Source organism: Rutidosis leptorrhynchoides, chromosome 10 (assembly GCF_046630445.1).
Source record: "Rutidosis leptorrhynchoides isolate AG116_Rl617_1_P2 chromosome 10, CSIRO_AGI_Rlap_v1, whole genome shotgun sequence".
Lineage (NCBI taxonomy): Eukaryota > Viridiplantae > Streptophyta > Magnoliopsida > Asterales > Asteraceae > Rutidosis > Rutidosis leptorrhynchoides.
Window position 1 is genome coordinate 250538600 of NC_092342.1, and position 19675 is coordinate 250558274.

At 33.0% G+C, this 19675-nt stretch overlaps 1 protein-coding gene across 1 annotated transcript; it reads left to right on the forward strand.

Annotated features, from left to right (window-relative positions):
• The first annotated feature begins 649 nt into the window (after positions 1–649).
• On the forward strand, positions 650–19419 carry LOC139873266 (fasciclin-like arabinogalactan protein 9). The gene is made up of 2 exons (XM_071861198.1): positions 650–1385; positions 19321–19419. The coding sequence occupies exon 1, from the start codon at positions 650–652 to the stop codon at positions 1373–1375; it is 726 nt and encodes a 241-aa protein (XP_071717299.1). The 3' UTR covers positions 1376–1385; positions 19321–19419.
• Positions 19420–19675: the final 256 nt, after the last annotated feature.

Below are 19675 nucleotides of genomic sequence, written 5' to 3' on the forward strand. Positions count from 1 at the left end.
ACTTATGCAAAACATAAATTTATATGACTTAAATAATTACTGAAATTATCAAAAGATAATTCTTAGAGTTATTCTTAAGAAATTTAGACACGCAAGATGATAACTACTTAGTACCAATTTTCTACAAATAGCTATCATAAAGTACAATATATTTATACATAAATTTAACCGTTAAGTATAGCTTTTGGAGCTATAAATAGAAAAATCATTATTTTCACATATTGGTGACTCTGAAAATATAATGATAAATTTGTGTAATCACGAATATTAGTATTATATATTAGATTGATTTGGTTATAACTGTAACATGGCGGGTTGTCGGCTAAATTAAACGTTACATGGTTGGCAAGTTACAGCTAAATCCGCTTACAATACAGTTAAAAAATACTATGAATTGTACATACATCAATAGTCAAAAGTCAATTGCTACAAGTTGATCAAAAGAAACAATATTAAACTACAAAAACAAGTTCTTATCTTGAACCACCACACATGATAAATAAATGCCAGCCTACATATTCCATACAATTATAGATGTTACTATCATCAAGCCAACTCATTACACCACATTCCTACTAACCCTCACCTCAATAAAAACCCCATAATCCATCCACTACTATCCACTCATCTTTCACAACACCAATTCACAATGGCTTCTCATTTGGTCATCTTCCTAACCCTAACCCAACTCCTTTTCATCCTCCCATCAACTCTTGCCCAACCCGCCGCCCCTGCCCCGGGCCCGTCTGGCCCAATCAATGTAACCGATATCCTAGTCAAAGGCGGACAATACACCTCCTTCCTTCGCCTTTTAAACCAAACCCGAGTCCTTGACCAACTCGCTAACCAACTCAACAACTCAAACCAAGGCATGACCCTTCTTGCACCAACCGATAACGCCTTCATTAACCTTCCTTCGGGCACTCTCAACGGGCTAAAGGAAGAAGACCAAGTTAAACTAGTTCTTTACCATGTTCTTCCAAAGTATTACAGTTTAGATGATCTTGATACAGTCAGCAACCCGGTTCCTACACAAGCGGGTTCAAGCCACGGAAGTTTGGGCTTGAATTTTACAGCTAGACAAAACCAAGTCAATGTATCAAGTGGAGCTGTTGAGACTCAAATTAACAATGCATTAAGACAAACATTCCCTTTTGCGGTTTATTCAATTGATAAAGTGTTGTTGTTGCCAACATCTGATGCTCCGGCGCCTGACAGTTCTTCTCCGGCACCAGCTGGGAAGCCTGCAAAGGGGCCGAGTGCTCCGGCCGATGCTGGATCGGATTCTCCAGCGAAGAATGGAGGTGGAAAGAAGATGGATATGGGAGTAGGTTTGGTTGGAGGTGTTGTGTTGTTTTGTATGGCCTTTGTGTAATTAAATTAAGGTGAGTTTATTATTGAACTATTTGTTATTCAACATTTATGTGATCCCATTGATCTATAATCTTTGTTCATTGAGTTATTTCATATTTTGATGTAATTTTGAGATATTATATGATATTAAATTTTATTTGTTTAACTAGCAACTTGCATGAAAAAATTACTATAATTAAGCACTACCCATTACAACAAATTTGTAATGTACACATTATTTGAGCTGTTTCATCTAATTTTTTTTTTAATCCTAACTAAATAAAATATATATTAGTGGATATAAATAAATTATTAGCGAAGAATAAATAAAGTTTAAAGTTAATAGGAAATTTTAAAACTTAATCCTCAAACTTAACAGGTTAACTGATATGAAGGTGATGTGCAGCGGGGTAGTATATAAAATAGTTTATATTTTACTAGGAAAAACTATTAAATACGATACAATTTTACACAAGATATTTATTTATTTATAGAATGGATATACTTAAACCTTGCTACAACACTTATAGGCAGTGTACCTAATCGTACAGTAGTGTAGTTTTTAGTAAGTCCGGTTCGTTCCACAGGGAAATCTTTAAACAAAGCTCAACGCTATATTAGTTTACTTTTATAAAAATACAAATATATATATAAGTAATATTATTATTATAAATGGGGGTTTTTACCGTTTAATGACCGGTTTGTCGATTTTAAGACTTTAGTCGCAGTTAAAACCTAATGTAAAATATAAAATAAATACAAGACTTTAAATTAAAGCGTAAAGTAAATAACGATAATGAAATTGCGAATAATAAAAATGCGATAAAATAAAATTTGCGATAATTAAAAAGTACGATAATTAGAAGTGCAATTAAATATAAAATAAAGGAAATTAAATATGAAATAAAAGAATTATGCTTATTTAAACTTCCGTAATCATGATGTTTGACGTGTTGATTTTAGTTTTATGCCCATGGGTTAATTGTCCTTTGTCCTGGATTATTTAATATGTCCGTCTGGTTTTTGTCCATAACAGTCCATCAGTCATAAATATAAAGTGCGAGTGTCCTCATCAAATTATTATTATACCCGAAGTTAAATATTCCAACTAATTGGGGATTCGAATTGTAACAAGGTTTTAATACTTTGTTTAATGAATACACCAGGTTATCGACTGCGTGTAAACTAAGGTTTTACTACTTTGTTAACAATTACACCAATTACCCTTGAATGTAATTTCACCCCTGTTTTAATTATTCTAGTGGCTATTAATCCATTCCCGTGTCCGGTTAAATGAACGATTATTCGTACATATAAATACCCCGCCCATCGTATCCGATCGAGTGTATATGGTAATTTATAGGGACGCCCAATTGTAAATCTTTATATTAACATTAACAAACTTTCATTTAGTTAAACAAATATAAAGCCCATTAATAGCCCATAGTCTAATTTCCACAAGTGTCGTTCTTTTGTCCAAACCCCAATTATGGTACAAAGCCCAATTACCCAATTTTAGTAATTAGCCCAACATCATGATTACTTCGTTTTAAATAAGCATAATAATAACTTAGCTACGAGATATTAATGTAAAAAGGTTGAACATAACTTACAATGATTAAAAATAGCGTAGCGTTACACGGACAGAATTTCGACTTACACCCTTACAACATTCGCTAACATACCCTTATTATTAGAATTATAATTAAAATTAAAATTAAAATATAAATTATATATATATATATATCGTATAGATAGAGAAGAGAGAAATAAGATATGAAATTTGATCAGAATTCGGTTTGCTTTATAGCCAGAGTTGAATTTTGGGGCTCCGCGACTCGCGGCAAAATCCCCTTCAAACTCCGCGAGTCACGGAGATAGTATTTACAGCTCAGTCCTTGGAGTTTTCTCTGCCGACGGTTTTATATATATAAATATAATATATATATAATTAATATAATTAATTATATATTATATTATATTTATATACATAGTTAACTTGTAATTTTTAGTCCGTTGTGTCGAGCGTTAAGAGTTGACTCTGGTCCCGGTTCCGGATTTTCGAACGTCCTCGCGTACAATTTAATATCTTGTACTTTGCGTTTTGAATCTTGTACTTTTGTAATTTCGAGACGTTTCTTATCAATAATTGGAACCTTTTTGATTGTCTTTTGTACTTTTGAGCTTTTTGGTCGTTTGCGTCTTCAATTCGTCGAATCTGTCTTTTGTCTTCACCTTTTATTATTTAAACGAATATCACTTGTAGATAGAACAATTGCAACTAAAAGCTTGTCTTTGTTGAGGAATAATGCTATGAAATATATGTTCGTTTTTAGCATTATCAAATATTCCCACACTTGTGCGTTGCTTGTCCTCAAGCAATATTGTCTTGAAATACTAGAATCACTTCTTTATTCTTCACACTTTGTACATCAGTGATTTCTATACGGCGGTATAAACAATGGTAGTAACGATATGGTTTACAGTCCCACATGACTATAAAAATTTAGATCCATTAAGGAAATTGGATCTTTATGAAAACATTTGATCTTTTGAAATCTAGTTTTTACCCTAGATAAGTTTTCCGGAATAACCCTTTACCGGTGTTTGCAAAATATTTTTGTGGGGTTGGTGGGTTTCAGATTTGAAAATTTTAGCTCAAAACTTGCGGTTTTGTGTCACCCACTTGCTAACCTTGTATTAGGAAAGCAACACGTCCAGTTTACTTGTTCCGTATATTACCTTTCGGCAAACTACCGTCCGGTTGAAAGGAAAGCGTTGAACAAGCAACTGTTAAGGCAATGTCCCGTGACATGCTTTTGATTATGGTCTATAACGTGTCGGACGCAATTACTATCCTTGGTAGGAGCAATAGTAAAGCTCACCCTTATAATTTGTCGGTTTGGCACAAGGTCCTGTCTTTGACCACTATGCAACCACCGTTCTTACGGTTGACACCCGATTTAGTTCAGGTGACCTAATGAATTCCAGGTGAATTCCTAGGATTTTACGTTCAATGGTAATGAACGCATTGAAAATAGGGTTTTCAGAAAACAAATCGGTTTGTAATTTTGATCAAAATATTTTCTCGTTTAAGCTCGAGTTTAGATATCATCGAATTCCATGAGTTTGTAATTCTCAATCTTTAAGGTCAATCTCTAGGATTGAGTAATATCAGTCTTAAAAGCTGATTTTTAATCTTTAAGGAGATTATCTTTTCTGGGGATCTGATTCATTAGTCTTATCCAGCTAATTTGCATGGTGCCCCCCCATTGTACGAGATAAATCCTTCTCATGGTTAGGATAAATCTGACCACTTGGCGACCCTGTTTAATGCTGAGGTCCGTGGATTTCCTGCTGATTTTAGTGATGACTTTTCTAGATTTTTCGTCAACCTACAGCTGGTCTGGACGACAACTTCATGACCTAAATCAAGAAGCGCGTGTCTTTTTCGGAAGACTTTACTTCCTTTTAATGATGGAATTGATTCATCGTGTAGATCCATCTCTTCTTTTCTTTCATCGGGTAAAACAGTTTAGTTTAGTTCAAAGCAAAAGTATTTTCAGTTATTTGTTACAGATATATGTGACATATGTTTAAAATAACTTGGTAAATTTTCCCACACTTGGCTTTTTATTTTTCTTTTTATCGTCCTCTATTCCATTTTAAATGAATTTTGACATTTTAGTTTGTTTCTTAATTTATGTTCTTTCTGAGATAACAATAATTTCGGTGTTAAAACCTAGTTTTATCGTTCATAAATATGTATAAACATGATTTGAATTCATTTAATTGAAAAAGTTTACTAGAATTGGGTAGTCAGTATATAAGACTAGGGCTGTTCTTTTTTTATCAGAGAGCACTAGATTCTAATACAACTACTGCTTTACTAGTATTTTTAATGGTAACCAAGTGTATAAAGTAAAAAATTTAAAATCCGAAAGAATTTAACCCCTTCCCACACTTAAGATCTTGCAATGCCCTCATTTGCAAGAAATCAGTAACAATTTAAATTATTGAGGGTGATTAGTGTGAAAATGATTAAATTTTACCAAAGTTTCCAAATATATTGGCGTTTGTTTGCTGAATGATAAATGGTGCACATCATTTGTTCATTCCGTCTTGTTGTTATTTCACAAATATTTTGTATCTTGTCGTCAAAATTAGTTGCTTTTGCTGAACTTAATGCCAGTCTTTGAAAATGCGTTGTTTTACCCTGTTGTGTACATAAGATAAACTGCAAACATATATACATATTTTTGAAGTTTGGTATATTACCCCACATTCAAAAATTATTAAAATCTAAGAATAAAAGTTAGATAATTATAAAAATGATTACAATATTAACAAAAATATTAAATGTATCAATAATTACAAATTACAAAATAAAAAAAAAATAATAAGTAAACTAAGGATGATATTGGTACCAATAGGGGTTCCAGGCATAACCATAAGTGCTATAGAATGCTTCGGCAGGGTCATACGTAGGATATGGTGGCTGCATCTCTATCGACCAAGGAGGGAAGACGGGTTTCGGTGTAGGAATATAGTTTCTACCTATGTGTTGGCAATGAGCTATGATCTGGTTCTGATGAACTTGCCAATCTTCAAATGCTCTCTGTCTAGCATTTTCGTATTCCTGAGAAGCTATAAACCTATGCATCTCTTGCATCTCATTCCCCCCTCCTACATTACCTTGCTGCTGGTTTCTCTCCACCTGTGGATGTCTACCATGGTATCGTACTGCGGCGTTATTTCGCCTCTTCAAAACTTTCGCACCATGGTATACATTTAAACCTATAGTGTCGCGGGGTTCCGGCTCTTCTAGTAATAATCCCCCCCGACTTATATCCACACCGAGATATTCACCAATCAAAGTAATAAAAATACCACCTCCTATTATGCTATGTGGTCGCATCCCCCGAACCATAGCTGATAAATAATAACCCACACAATATGGTATACTTACAGCGCTTTGTGGGTCTCGAATACACATATGGTAAAACAAATCTTGTTCATTTACTTTTTCTTTGTTCTTACCCCTTTGTGTAATCGAATTAGCTAAAAACCTATGTATCACTCTTAATTCGGCTCTATCTATATCCAAATAAGAGTAGTTTCCCCCTTTGAAACGGTGATGGCTTGTCATTTGACTCCACACACCGTGTGTATCAAAATTCTCATCTATCTTTCTACCGTTTAGTATCAATCCTCTACAATCGGCAGACGCTAACTCCTCAGGCGTATATATACGTAAAGCCTGAGCCATGTCCAGTAAAGACATGTGGCGCATCGAACCGCCTAACAAAAATCTAATAAAAGAACGATCGGTTAAACTAGCTACCCGATCATTCAACTCTATACTACATAACAACTCTTCACACCATACTTTATATACAGGTCTACGTATGGTGAATAAACATATCCAGTCATTAAAAGAAGAATTACCATACCTCTGTACAAGTAATTCCCTAATTGGCCCGGCCAATTCTACAGCTTCTAAGGGTCCCCATTCTATGACCCTCGGTACCTCAACAACCTTAGAGTGAAGAGTATGCAAACCCCGTTGATATTTTGGATAATCTATCCAAAGTCTGTCAAATCTCAGGTTCGGGTGCAACTCTTCCAAATGCATATCAGAAAAGGTCATGACTGGATGAGGTACATCCTGCTTGTAGTAGTTATCCACCTCCTGTTGTTCCAAATTCTCAGCAGGAGCATTGCGGGCTTGGGATGAAGATTCACCCCTTTCATTCTGCAAAACACATCAAACACAAATTTTGTGCATCCAAATATGCATTAGTGTCAGCAAAATCATCAATCAAAATAATTACAATGACATTATCAATTTATATCAAACTTAAGCTTATTTTAACATTTTTATCAAATCTACACTTTTTCAGATAAGCATATACGAAAATTTTCGCCAAGTTCATAAGCATTCAACTCAAATAACATGTCAAAATAATCATTACTAGCAATCAAACAAGTCTCAAATGGCATTATCTTTCAAAAATCAAGTTCATGAATTTTAGACTTGAAAAAGTCCACTTTAATTCTCAAAATCATGTTTAGGCTCAAAGTTTGGATCATTTAACTACCTAGACATGTTACACTACTCAATTTAGCAATAATTCATGACAAAAATCGGCCATAACCTGTTTATATCAAAAAGCCCCAAATTGCTCAAGAACACAAACCCTAGATTACTCAAAATTTGAAGTTTAAGGCTTCTAATCATGTTAAACAGCATCAATCTAGGTTATACAAGCATAATACATAAACAATTTAAGTCTAATTACACTAAAAAGCATCAAAATCAAATTGGGGAAAAAATAGCTCAAGAACACCAAAATTCGGATTAAATGGTGTTTAGGTGTAGAAATTTACCGTTTTTCTTGAGTAATTCTTAGATAGCATCCTTCTCAACATGATTTTAGCAAAAAATTTGGTGATTAACGGTTAAAAATTGGGATTTTTGGGGTTTTTTCTCGGGTTTTTCGGGGTGTTTTTCGCAGTATTTTTCTGTGTTTTGGGTTTTGGAGTGCACTGATCGTTCAGCTCTTTATATTTTTTTTTCTGATTTTCGGTCCCTCCGCGAGTCGCGGAGGTTTTGCACTTCAAACTCCGCGAGTCGCGGAGTTTGCTCTTTTTTTTTTTTTTTTTTTTTTATAATCATTAACTTATTAAAACAATTAAGTAATTAATTTTAAAATTTTGTTTCCCTTGTTATTTAGGACGAGGTCGTTTCGGATCGATGTCCTAGTCCGTCCTTCGACAAAATTTTAAAATTTGTCTTTTTGTAGCGATTGTTTTAAAAGCTAAGATTTTTGGGTTTTTTTTTATGTTTTTGGCATACTTTAAATTAATAAGATTAAAAATAATGATAATAAAAGTTCTCGTCCCTTCCTTGGGTAAAGCAATTTCGGTTCAAAGACCTAGTCTTCAACTTAAGACGAATTTTAAAAATCATATTCTTAACTTAATGAGATAAAATAAATTTTTGTTTTTAAATTCACACAACTTAAATATAAAATTCAAAATTAATATTAAAAATTCACACCAAACTTAAAATTTGAAATGCATAAAATTAAAAATTCATATTTTAAAAATTAAAAATTCACACCAAACTTAATTTAAAAATTTATATTATAAATTCACACCAAACTTATATTAATTTTTCAAATATTTACAATTTTAAATATATTGTTTTTATAAAGTTTACAATATTAATTTAAGATTTAAATATTAAGATTAAAAACATGGTAAAAATAAAATTAAAAATCTTTTTGTCTTTTTATCCCACTTTAATCAATCAAATATTATCAAAAATATGCGCCCCTCTTTTCGGTAAAGTAATTTCGGTTCCAAGACCTAATTTAACTCATGACGAATTTTTGAAATATTTTGGGTTGATTGATTAAAGATATTTATACCTTAAGAATAAACGTTAAATTTCGCAGTGATGTAATAAATTTTTGAATGATATCAATAATTTCGGTCGCCAAACCTAATTTTATTCAATACCAATTTAATACTTTTTAGCGAACAAATTAGCGTTTATTATCAAAAGGTTAAAAATAAAAAAAAAAAAAAAAACTGTACAGACATACCTGTGAAATAGATCTTAGTTATATGATCTATTTCATTCATAAGATAGTCGGTTTAATTGGTTTTCCATGGCTCCAAAGGCGTAACCTCGAGCATTCAGTGTCTTTTCTTCTAAACATATGAACGGCCCGTCTCTGCATAAAGTAACAAATTCGGTATTTGAATAGGTTTGATTATTTGAACATTTACCTCCATGTGACCATTTTCCGCATTTGTGACATCGTTCTAGGTGTCGTGCTCTTCTTTTCGCTGCGGATTTTGATTTTCCTTTACCAAATTGTAACTTATTATCTTCGCATATGGATTCTTTTCTAACTCCGTCCATTCTTTCTCTGATTACTGATACTAATTCACTCGGTAGTATGTCATTATTACGTTTAGTGATCAAAGCGTGTAGCATTAGACCATGGTTTAGTTCACAGGCAGTCTTCATTTCGTAGAAACCTAAAAAATAAAAATTCAGAATGGGGGGAGAAGACTAGTTCTTTAGGGTCTGCTAGGGAAAGACCATACGTGTTCCATTTTCGAAAACTATACGAAAACAGACAATCTAACTCTAACAGAAATACATATTATCCTTTAAAGACTTGATTCTCCCCACACTTAGTTAGCTGTGGTGTCGAAATTGTGATTAACTTCGTTGTCGACTTCCATCGGACCATGTATGTAATGTTTAACTCTGTGACCATTAACTTTAAATTCAATCCCATTTGAATTTATTAATTCTATCGTTCCGTATGGGAAAACTCTTTTGACTATGAATGGTCCAGACCATCTTGATTTTAATTTTCCAGGAAATAGCTTGAATCGTGAATTGAAAAGAAGAACTCTGTCTCCTTCTTTAAATTCTTTTGAACTTCCGATTCTTTTATCATGCCATTTCTTCGTTCTTTCTTTATAGATTAACGAATTTTCGTATGCTTCATGTCTTAATTCTTCTAATTCGTTTAGTTGACTTAATCGTAGACGTCCAGCTTCATGTAAATGAAGATTACATGTCTTCAAAGCCCAAAATGCTTTGTGTTCAATTTCTACTGGAAGATGACATGCTTTTCCATAAACAAGTCTAAAAGGTGTGGTTCCAATTGGAGTTTTGTAGGTTGTTCTAAAAGCCCAGTGTGCATCCTCCAATTTAATGGACCATTCCTTCGGATTTGATCCTACGGTTTTCTCTAGAATACGTTTTAAAGCTCGGTTGGTATTTTCAACTTGTCCACTTGTTTGTGGATGATATGCGGTGGAGATTTTATGAGTTACTCCATATCTTTTAAGAACTTTCTCAAGTTGATTATTACAGAAATGAGTACCCCGATCACTTATTAAAGCTTTCGGTGTTCCAAACCTTGCAAAAAGATGTTTTAAAAAATTGACTACAACTCGTGCATCGTTAGTTGGGAGAGCTTGTGCTTCCGCCCATTTAGATACATAATCAATGGCTACGAGTATATATAGATTATTATGAGATTTTGGAAATGGACCCATAAAGTCAATACCCCAAATGTCAAATACTTCACATACTTGGATGACATTTTGTGGCATTTCATCACGTTGACTTATTTTTCCGGCCCTTTGACAAGCATCATAGGATTTGCAAAGAAGGTGTGCGTCTTTGTAAATTGTAGGCCAATAGAATCCAGCTTCATAAACTTTTCTTGCTGTTAGTTGAGGCCCATAATGCCCTCCTGTTGGTCCTGTGTGACAATGGTTTAAAATTTTACTAGCTTCATCTCCAAATACACATCGGCGTATTATTCAATCGGGACAACTTTTAAACAGATGTGGATCTTCCCAGAAATAGTGTTTTATATCACTGAAGAATTTCTTTCGTCTTTGGTACGATAATCCTTTTTCAAGGAATCCACAAACTAAGTAGTTTGCATAGTCTGCAAACCATGGGATTTCTTTATAATCTATCTTCAATAGATATTCATCAGGAAAGTTGTCTTGTATGGCTGATTCATTTAGAACTTCTAACTCAGGATTTTCAAGACGAGAAAGATGATCAGCGGCGAGATTTTCTGCTCTTCTTTTATCTCGGATTTCAATATCAAACTCTTGTAAGAGTAAGATCCAACGGATTAATCTTGGTTTAGCATCTTGTTTTGAAAATAGGTATCTAAGAGCAGAATGGTCGGTATAGACCACCGTTTTTGCTAGAACTAGATATGATCGAAATTTGTCAAAAGCAAAGACAATAGCAAGGAGTTCTTTTTCAGTAGTTGTATAGTTCGTTTGTGCTCCTTGTAATGTCTTACTAGCATAATATATAGGTTGAAATCGTTTTTCAATCCTTTGTCCTAAAACGGCTCCCATTGCAAAATCACTTGCATCGCACATTAGTTCAAATGGTAGATTCCAATTTGGTGTTATCATGATTGGTGCATTAGTGAGTTTTTCTTTAAGAATATTAAAAGATTTGATACATTCATCTGAAAAGATGAATGGCGCATCCTTTTCTAGGAGTTTATTCATAGGAGTGGCAATTTTAGAAAAATCTTTTATGAAACGTCGGTAAAAACCGGCATGCCCTAGAAAACTCCTAACTCCTCTAACATTTGTGGGATGTGGAAGTTTAGCAATTACATCTACTTTAGCTCTATCCACTTCAATCCCTTCTTTTGAAATTTTATGTCCAAGAACGATGCCTTCTTTAACCATGAAATGGCATTTCTCCCAATTAAGTACTAGATTTGATTTTTCGCATCTAATTAGCATTCGTTCCAGATTAACTAGACATGATTTAAATGTATCACCGAAGACTGAAAATTCATCCATGAATACTTCCATGCATTCTTCTATCATGTCGTGAAAAATCGCCATCATACACCTTTGAAAGGTTGCAGGGGCGTTGCAAAGTCCAAATGGCATGCGTTTGTAAGCAAAAGTACCATAAGGGCACGTGAATGTGGTTTTCTCTTGGTCCTCGGGTGCTATTGGAATTTGAAAATATCCGGAAAATCCATCTAGAAAACAATAGTAACTATTTCCGGCTAATCTTTCCAACATTTGATCTATGAAAGGTAAGGGAAAGTGATCTTTTCTGGTGGCGTCATTTAATTTTCTATAATCAATACATACACGCCATCCTGTTACAGTCCTAGTAGGAATAAGCTCATTTTTCTCATTTGTAATGACAGTCATGCCACCCTTCTTAGGTACGCATTGAACTGGGCTTACCCATGGACTATCAAAGATTGGATATATTAAACCTGCATCTAGCAGTTTAATAATCTCTTTCTTAACTACATCTTGCATATTAGGATTTAGTCTTCGTTGGCGTTGCACATACGTTTTATGACCTTCTTCCATAAGGATTTTATGTGTGCAATACGAAGGACTTATTCCTTTAATATCATGAATCTTCCATGCAATGGCTGGTTTATGAGCTTTCAACACAGAAATGAGTTGTGATTTCTCATTTTCAGTAAGAGAAGACGATATTATTACAGGTAATTCAGATTCACCATGTAAATAAGCGTATTCCAAATGGTTTGGAAGTGGCTTTAACTCTAATTTCGGAGGTTCTTCTATCGATGATTTATATCGATATCTGTCTTCTTCTTTTAGCATTTGAATTTCTTCTGTTGTTGGTTCATATCCATTAGCTATAAGTGTAGCTAACATTTCAGCTTCATCAATTGGTTCATTACCTTCTCCTAAAGAACATTCTCCTGTTCCTTGTAATTCTGGAAATTCTTCTAATAATTCTGCATGTGCATCTATAGTTTGAATATAATAACATGTATCATCTGCAGATTGTGGTTGTTGCATTGCTCTATCAACTGAAAAGGTAACACTCTCATCCTCTATACTTAGGGTCAGTTTCTTACCGAACACGTCTATCATTGCTTTAGCCGTGTTTAAGAATGGTCTTCCTAATATGAGAGGAACTTGAGAATCTTCTTCCATGTCCAAAACAACAAAATCTACTGGAAATACTAAAGTACCAACTTTAACTAGCATGTTCTCCATTATCCCTCTAGGATATTTTACTGATCGGTCGGCTAGTTGTATACTTATTCTTGTTGGTTTCAATTCTCCAAGGTCTAGTTTAGCGTATAGTGAATACGGCATTAAATTTATACTAGCACCTAAATCAGCCAATGCTTCTATTGAACTAAGACTACCCAGAAAACATGGAATTGTGAAACTTCCTGGATCAGAGAGTTTTTCGGGTATCTTATTCAACAGCACTGCTGAACAATTTGCATTCATAGTGACAGCCGAGAGTTCTTCCATTTTCTTTCTATTTGTGATTAGATCTTTCAAGAATTTAGCATATCTAGGCATTCCTGAAATCACATCAATGAAAGGAAGATTTACATTTATCTGTTTAAACATATCCAAGAATTTGGATTGCTCGGCTTCAAGTCTTTCTTTTCTCATTTTACTCGGGTAAGGAAGTGGTGGTTGGTATGGTTTAACATAAGGTTTATCCTTAACTGTGTTATCTTCATTAACCTTTTCAACTACCGGTTCTTTTTCCTTATCTTGATCAGGTTGTGGTTCTTGTGGAGTAGGAATAAAATCATCTGAAATTATAGGTATTTCAGGTGGTTTAAGTGTAATACCACTTCTTGTGGTAATGGCTTTAGCTGTTTCATTCCGGGGGTTAGCATTTGTATCACTAGGTAGACTTCCCGGTTTTCTTTCACCTATTAACCTTGCTAGGTTACTTACTTCTTGTTCCAGATTTTGAATAGAAGCTTGTTGATTTCTAAATGCTTGAGCATTTTGTTCATTGGTTTGTTTCTGAGATGTGAAAAACTGCGTTTGAGTTTCAACTAGCTTCGTCATCATATCTTCTAAATTTGGTTTTTTCTCGTCGGTTTGTTGTGGTGGTTTGTTTTGAAAATTCTGTCTTTGCTGATTGTAAGTATTATTGGATACTTGTTGATTGCTAGGACCTTGTTGGTTGTTGTATGGAATATTTCGGTTATAATTCTGGTTTTGATTGTAAATCGGTCTTGGCGGTTGATAATTATTCTGATAATTATTTCCAGGCCTTTGGTTTATGTATGAAATATTCTCTCTTTGTTCCATTGTTAATTCAATACTGAGACAATCTTTTGTCAAATGTGGTCCTCCACACTGCTCACAACTAATTCGTATTGAGTGAATATCCTTAGTCATCTTTTCCATTCGTCTCTCCACAGCATCTATCTTTGCGGAAATGGAATCTAAGTCATGGCTAGAATCGGCTCTAGCTGCTTTAGATGATCTAATGATATCTTTTTCTTGGTGCCACTCATGTGAGTGGGAAGCAGTGTTATCAATAATTTTGTAAGCATCAGTTTCGGTTTTCTTCATAATAGAACCACCAGCTGCTATATCTATGTCTTTTCTTGTAGTGATGTCGCATCCTCGGTAGAATATTTGTACTATTTGACAGGTGTCTAAACCATGTTGCGGACATCCTCTTAACAACTTTCCATATCTTGTCCACGCCTCATATAGAGTTTCATTTGGCTTCTGTGTGAACGTAACAATTTCTGCTTGAAGTCTTACGGCTTTAGATGCAGGAAAGAATTGTTTAAGAAATTTGTCAATTAAAACGTCCCATGTATCAATCGCCCCTTCAGGTAACGATTCCAACCAATCTTTGGCTTCTCCCTTTAAAGTCCAGGGAAATAACATGAGATATATCTGTTCATCCTCCACTTCTCGGATTTTAAATAGTGTGCAGATCCTATTAAAGGTACGTAGATGTTCATTTGGATCTTCCTTCGGCGCACCACTAAATTGGCATTGATTAGTCACCATGTGTAGAATTTTTCCTTTGATTTCATAATCTGGCGCATTAATGTCTGGATGAGTAATTGCGTGACCTTGGCCAGTGCGTTTAGCTCTCATTCGGTCTTCCATACTTAAAGGTTCCAGATTCTCCATAATTGAATTTGTTGAATCGGTATCACTAGATGATTCTGATTTAATAGTTCGTTCCTCAACAATATCTGTTTGAATGATTGGTGGTTCCGGAGGAAAGTTTAATGGTTCAGGATCTATGAACCATTCCTGAATATTCTCTGGATTCTCAATTGTGAGGTTGGGTTCAAAAAATGGATTATCGGAAATTTGAACTGAAGTACTTGGTTGACTGGATGACGATTCTAAAGAAAAATCAACGGCTGTTATATTTGTTAAACGATGTCTTGATCTAGTTACAGGTGGTGAACGTACAAAAGGTGGTGAACGTCTTGCTCGGTGCATTCATTGAATATCCTATTAGTTTTTAAAAGGAAAGAAAAATTATAATAAGTTATCCAATCAATAGACTTTTCTGATTTTGCCCACGTTTCGAATAGCCAAAAGATGCAGCAGAGGGGCAGGATTCGTTTGGTCTCAATATAATTGAGGACTGTTTGGCTCCAATAACCCGGTCCACGTACAAATCCAACTATTACTACGAACCAGAAAATTTTGATGTCTATCAATTTAACCACTTAAAATAAATTTTCGTAATTTTAAGAAATTTAGATAAGAAGTAGAAAAAATTCTAAGTCCTAAAAACTAGAATAGCGAGAAATAAGAGAGAAAAAGAGTTCGTCGCAAAAGGTCGAAAAAGAAAAAAAAATGGTTGAAAAATAAAAGGTGACGGAAAAAAAATAAAAGAAACTTATCAAAACTTAAAAATACTTTACTAACCTAACCTTATTACTACAACTAACTTAAAATTATAATCGCAAATTGAAATTACTAATTGGAATGATAATTGGTACATAGTAAAAGGTGTCTAAAAATATTAAAGCTTACAGGAAAAATTAAATCCCAAATGGAAATAACTTAAAAAGAAACTAAAACTTAAAAAGGCGTCGCAAAATTCTAAAGCACCTAAATCTTAGTCTAAAGAAAAAGCACTTAAGGAATTCTACGGCAAAGCCTAAAAATCTAGGAGTAAAAATGACTATAGCAAAAACTAAGTTTAAAATTAAATATGAGCGAAAAAATACAAATATTACGCTACAGCGATTAAAAAGGTACAAAATATAAAAATATACAAAAAGTTGTAAAAAGTACAATTTTTATAAAAATATTATTTTTATATTATTTTTTTAATAAAACTACTAATTTTACAAATTAATAAAACTAATTAATACTAAATAAAACAAATTAAATAAAAAGTAAAAATAAAAATAAAACTAATAATAATAATAATACATAATTAGGTTTAAATAATAATAATAATAATTAATAACCCGTAATTAATGCAGTTTTAGGGCTTCTGTTCGCGTGTCAGAGTGGCTCCGCGAGTTGCGGCAATTAAAGAAGAAAACCCCGCGAGTCGCGGGGTTCAGAAATTCAGCTGACAGGTTGTAATTTTTACGCGTTTTTCTATTTTTTATTTTTATTTTCTGTTTATCTTATTTATATCTGTTTTCTGTTTTTTTAATTAAATAAAAGATATTAAAACTTATATTTTTATAAACTAAAATAAAAATAAAGAAACTTATAAAACTTAAATATTTAACAAAATCTTAAAAATACTTATATTTTTGTTTTTCTTTTTATATTTTCGAATTTTTTAAAACGTATTTTTACAAAAACGACTTTTAATAAAAGTAACTAAAAATCTTTTTTTTTTTTATATTAGCGTTGCGCTTCCGGCTTTTAAGAGGATCCCCGGCAGCGGCGCCAAAAATACTTGATGTGCAGCGGGGTAGTATATAAAATAGTTTATATTTTACTAGGAAAAACTATTAAATACGATACAATTTTACACAAGATATTTATTTATTTATAGAATGGATATACTTAAACCTTGCTACAACACTTATAGGCAGTGTACCTAATCGTACAGTAGTGTAGTTTTTAGTAAGTCCGGTTCGTTCCACAGGGAAATCTTTAAACAAAGCTCAACGCTATATTAGTTTACTTTTATAAAAATACAAATATATATATAAGTAATATTATTATTATAAAGGGGGGTTTTTACCGTTTAATGACCGGTTTGTCGATTTTAAGACTTTAGTCGCAGTTAAAACCTAATGTAAAATATAAAATAAATACAAGACTTTAAATTAAAGCGTAAAGTAAATAACGATAATGAAATTGCGAATAATAAAAATGCGATAAAATAAAATTTGCGATAATTAAAAAGTACGATAATTAGAAGTGCAATTAAATATAAAATAAAGGAAATTAAATATGAAATAAAAGAATTATGCTTATTTAAACTTCCGTAATCATGATGTTTGACGTGTTGATTTTAGTTTTATGCCCATGGGTTAATTGTCCTTTGTCCTGGATTATTTAATATGTCCGTCTGGTTTTTGTCCATAACAGTCCATCAGTCATAAATATAAAGTGCGAGTGTCCTCATCAAATTATTATTATACCCGAAGTTAAATATTCCAACTAATTGGGGATTCGAATTGTAACAAGGTTTTAATACTTTGTTTAATGAATACACCAGGTTATCGACTGCGTGTAAACCAAGGTTTTACTACTTTGTTAACAATTACACCAATTACCCTTGAATGTAATTTCACCCCTGTTTTAATTATTCTAGTGGCTATTAATCCATTCCCGTGTCCGGTTAAATGAACGATTATTCGTACATATAAATACCCCGCCCATCGTATCCGATCGAGTGTATATGGTAATTTATAGGGACGCCCAATTGTAAATCTTTATATTAACATTAACAAACTTTCATTTAGTTAAACAAATATAAAGCCCATTAATAGCCCATAGTCTAATTTTCACAAGTGTCGTTCTTTTGTCCAAACCCCAATTATGGTACAAAGCCCAATTACCCAATTTTAGTAATTAGCCCAATATCATGATTACTTCGTTTTAAATAAGCATAATAATAACTTAGCTACGAGACATTAATGTAAAAAGGTTGAACATAACTTACAATGATTAAAAATAGCGTAGCGTTACACGGACAGAATTTCGACTTACACCCTTACAACATTCGCTAACATACCCTTATTATTAGAATTATAATTAAAATTAAAATTAAAATATAAATTATATATATATATATATCGTATAGATAGAGAAGAGAGAAATAAGATATGAAATTTGATCAGAATTCGGTTTGCTTTATAGCCAGAGTTGAATTTTGGGGCTCCGCGACTCGCGGCAAAATCCCCTTCAAACTCCGCGAGTCGCGGAGATAGTATTTACAGCTCAGTCCTTGGAGTTTTCTCTGCCGACGGTTTTATATATATAAATATAATATATATATAATTAATATAATTAATTATATATTATATTATATTTATATACATAGTTAACTTGTAATTTTTAGTCCGTTGCGTCGAGCGTTAAGAGTTGACTCTGGTCCCGGTTCCGGATTTTCGAACGTCCTCGCGTACAATTTAATATCTTGTACTTTGCGTTTTGAATCTTGTACTTTTGTAATTTCGAGACGTTTCTTATCAATAATTGGAACCTTTTTGATTGTCTTTTGTACTTTTGAGCTTTTTGGTCGTTTGCGTCTTCAATTCGTCGAATCTGTCTTTTGTCTTCACCTTTTATTATTTAAACGAATATCACTTGTAAATAGAACAATTGCAACTAAAAGCTTGTCTTTGTTGAGGAATAATGCTATGAAATATATGTTCGTTTTTAGCATTATCAGAAGGATGCACATTTTCCACAACTTGTAGCATTTATAAATTATACATTATATATTTTGCATTTTTTTATTTCTTATATATAAATATAGAAGAACACTAGCAGGTAAATGTCAAGTTTGGTAGGGGTTAGTTATGACTATAGTAGTAGAGTATCCTTTGATTTTTTTTCTTTTCTAATCTCAACTTGTTATTGATACATTTCCAACGGATCTAAAAGTATCTATTCAATTCAATTTATTTGAAATTCTATCAACGTTTTTTCAAAAAAGGTTCTCACATAATTTTATTTATATTTGTTTTCATAACTGTTTAGGGGAAAATCTGTTGGAAAATTTGGTTGAAAAAGTGTGTTCCACCAATTTTTGGACACAAATTAATATATAATAAAGTGATATATATTAATGACTATTTAGTGGGTTTTTGTAACCACTAATGAGAGCTTTAAAACGAACTAAAGCGTGTCCAAAACGGGTTAATGGTGAATGAGATATCGCGTCTCAAAGTTGTTAGTTTAAGTGCAAAGTAAAAGCTATCAACCAAAGATTTTGTAAATCTTTTTTGTGATTTTATAAATATTCTCTTTCCTTTTTCAAATCCTAAAAGATTCACAATATCAACCAAGGATTTTGTTTGCACTATAAATACCAAACTTTGGTATTGAGAAACATGGATCAACTAACACACAAACAAAATCATAACCCCATTACATCAATTTTTATTCTTCTTCTTCTACAACTTCGGTCACCCGCTTTCGGTCAATTTTCAGGCAAGTGCTATCGTCCGGCAGTACGCTGCTTCGAACCGGTGTACCCTGGGAACAGACGTCGAATCTGTTTAAGGTAATTGTGTCAAACACAAGCCCAGTTCAGCATTCAATTCGGTTAGATCGTTCTATCTTTCCGCTCTTATTCATATTATTTATTATACATATTTTCCATATGTTTGTGATAATATGTTTAATTGTTTCAGTTTCGTGTACAATTTACCTACAAACTTAAACAGATTCTTAAACGAAACTCAGATGTTTGTGTTAATAATCGGAAGATGTTTTTGGAATGCTTTATAAAACATTTTGATATAACAGTTTTATGTTTATGTGCTTGCTAACAACACCAATCGTT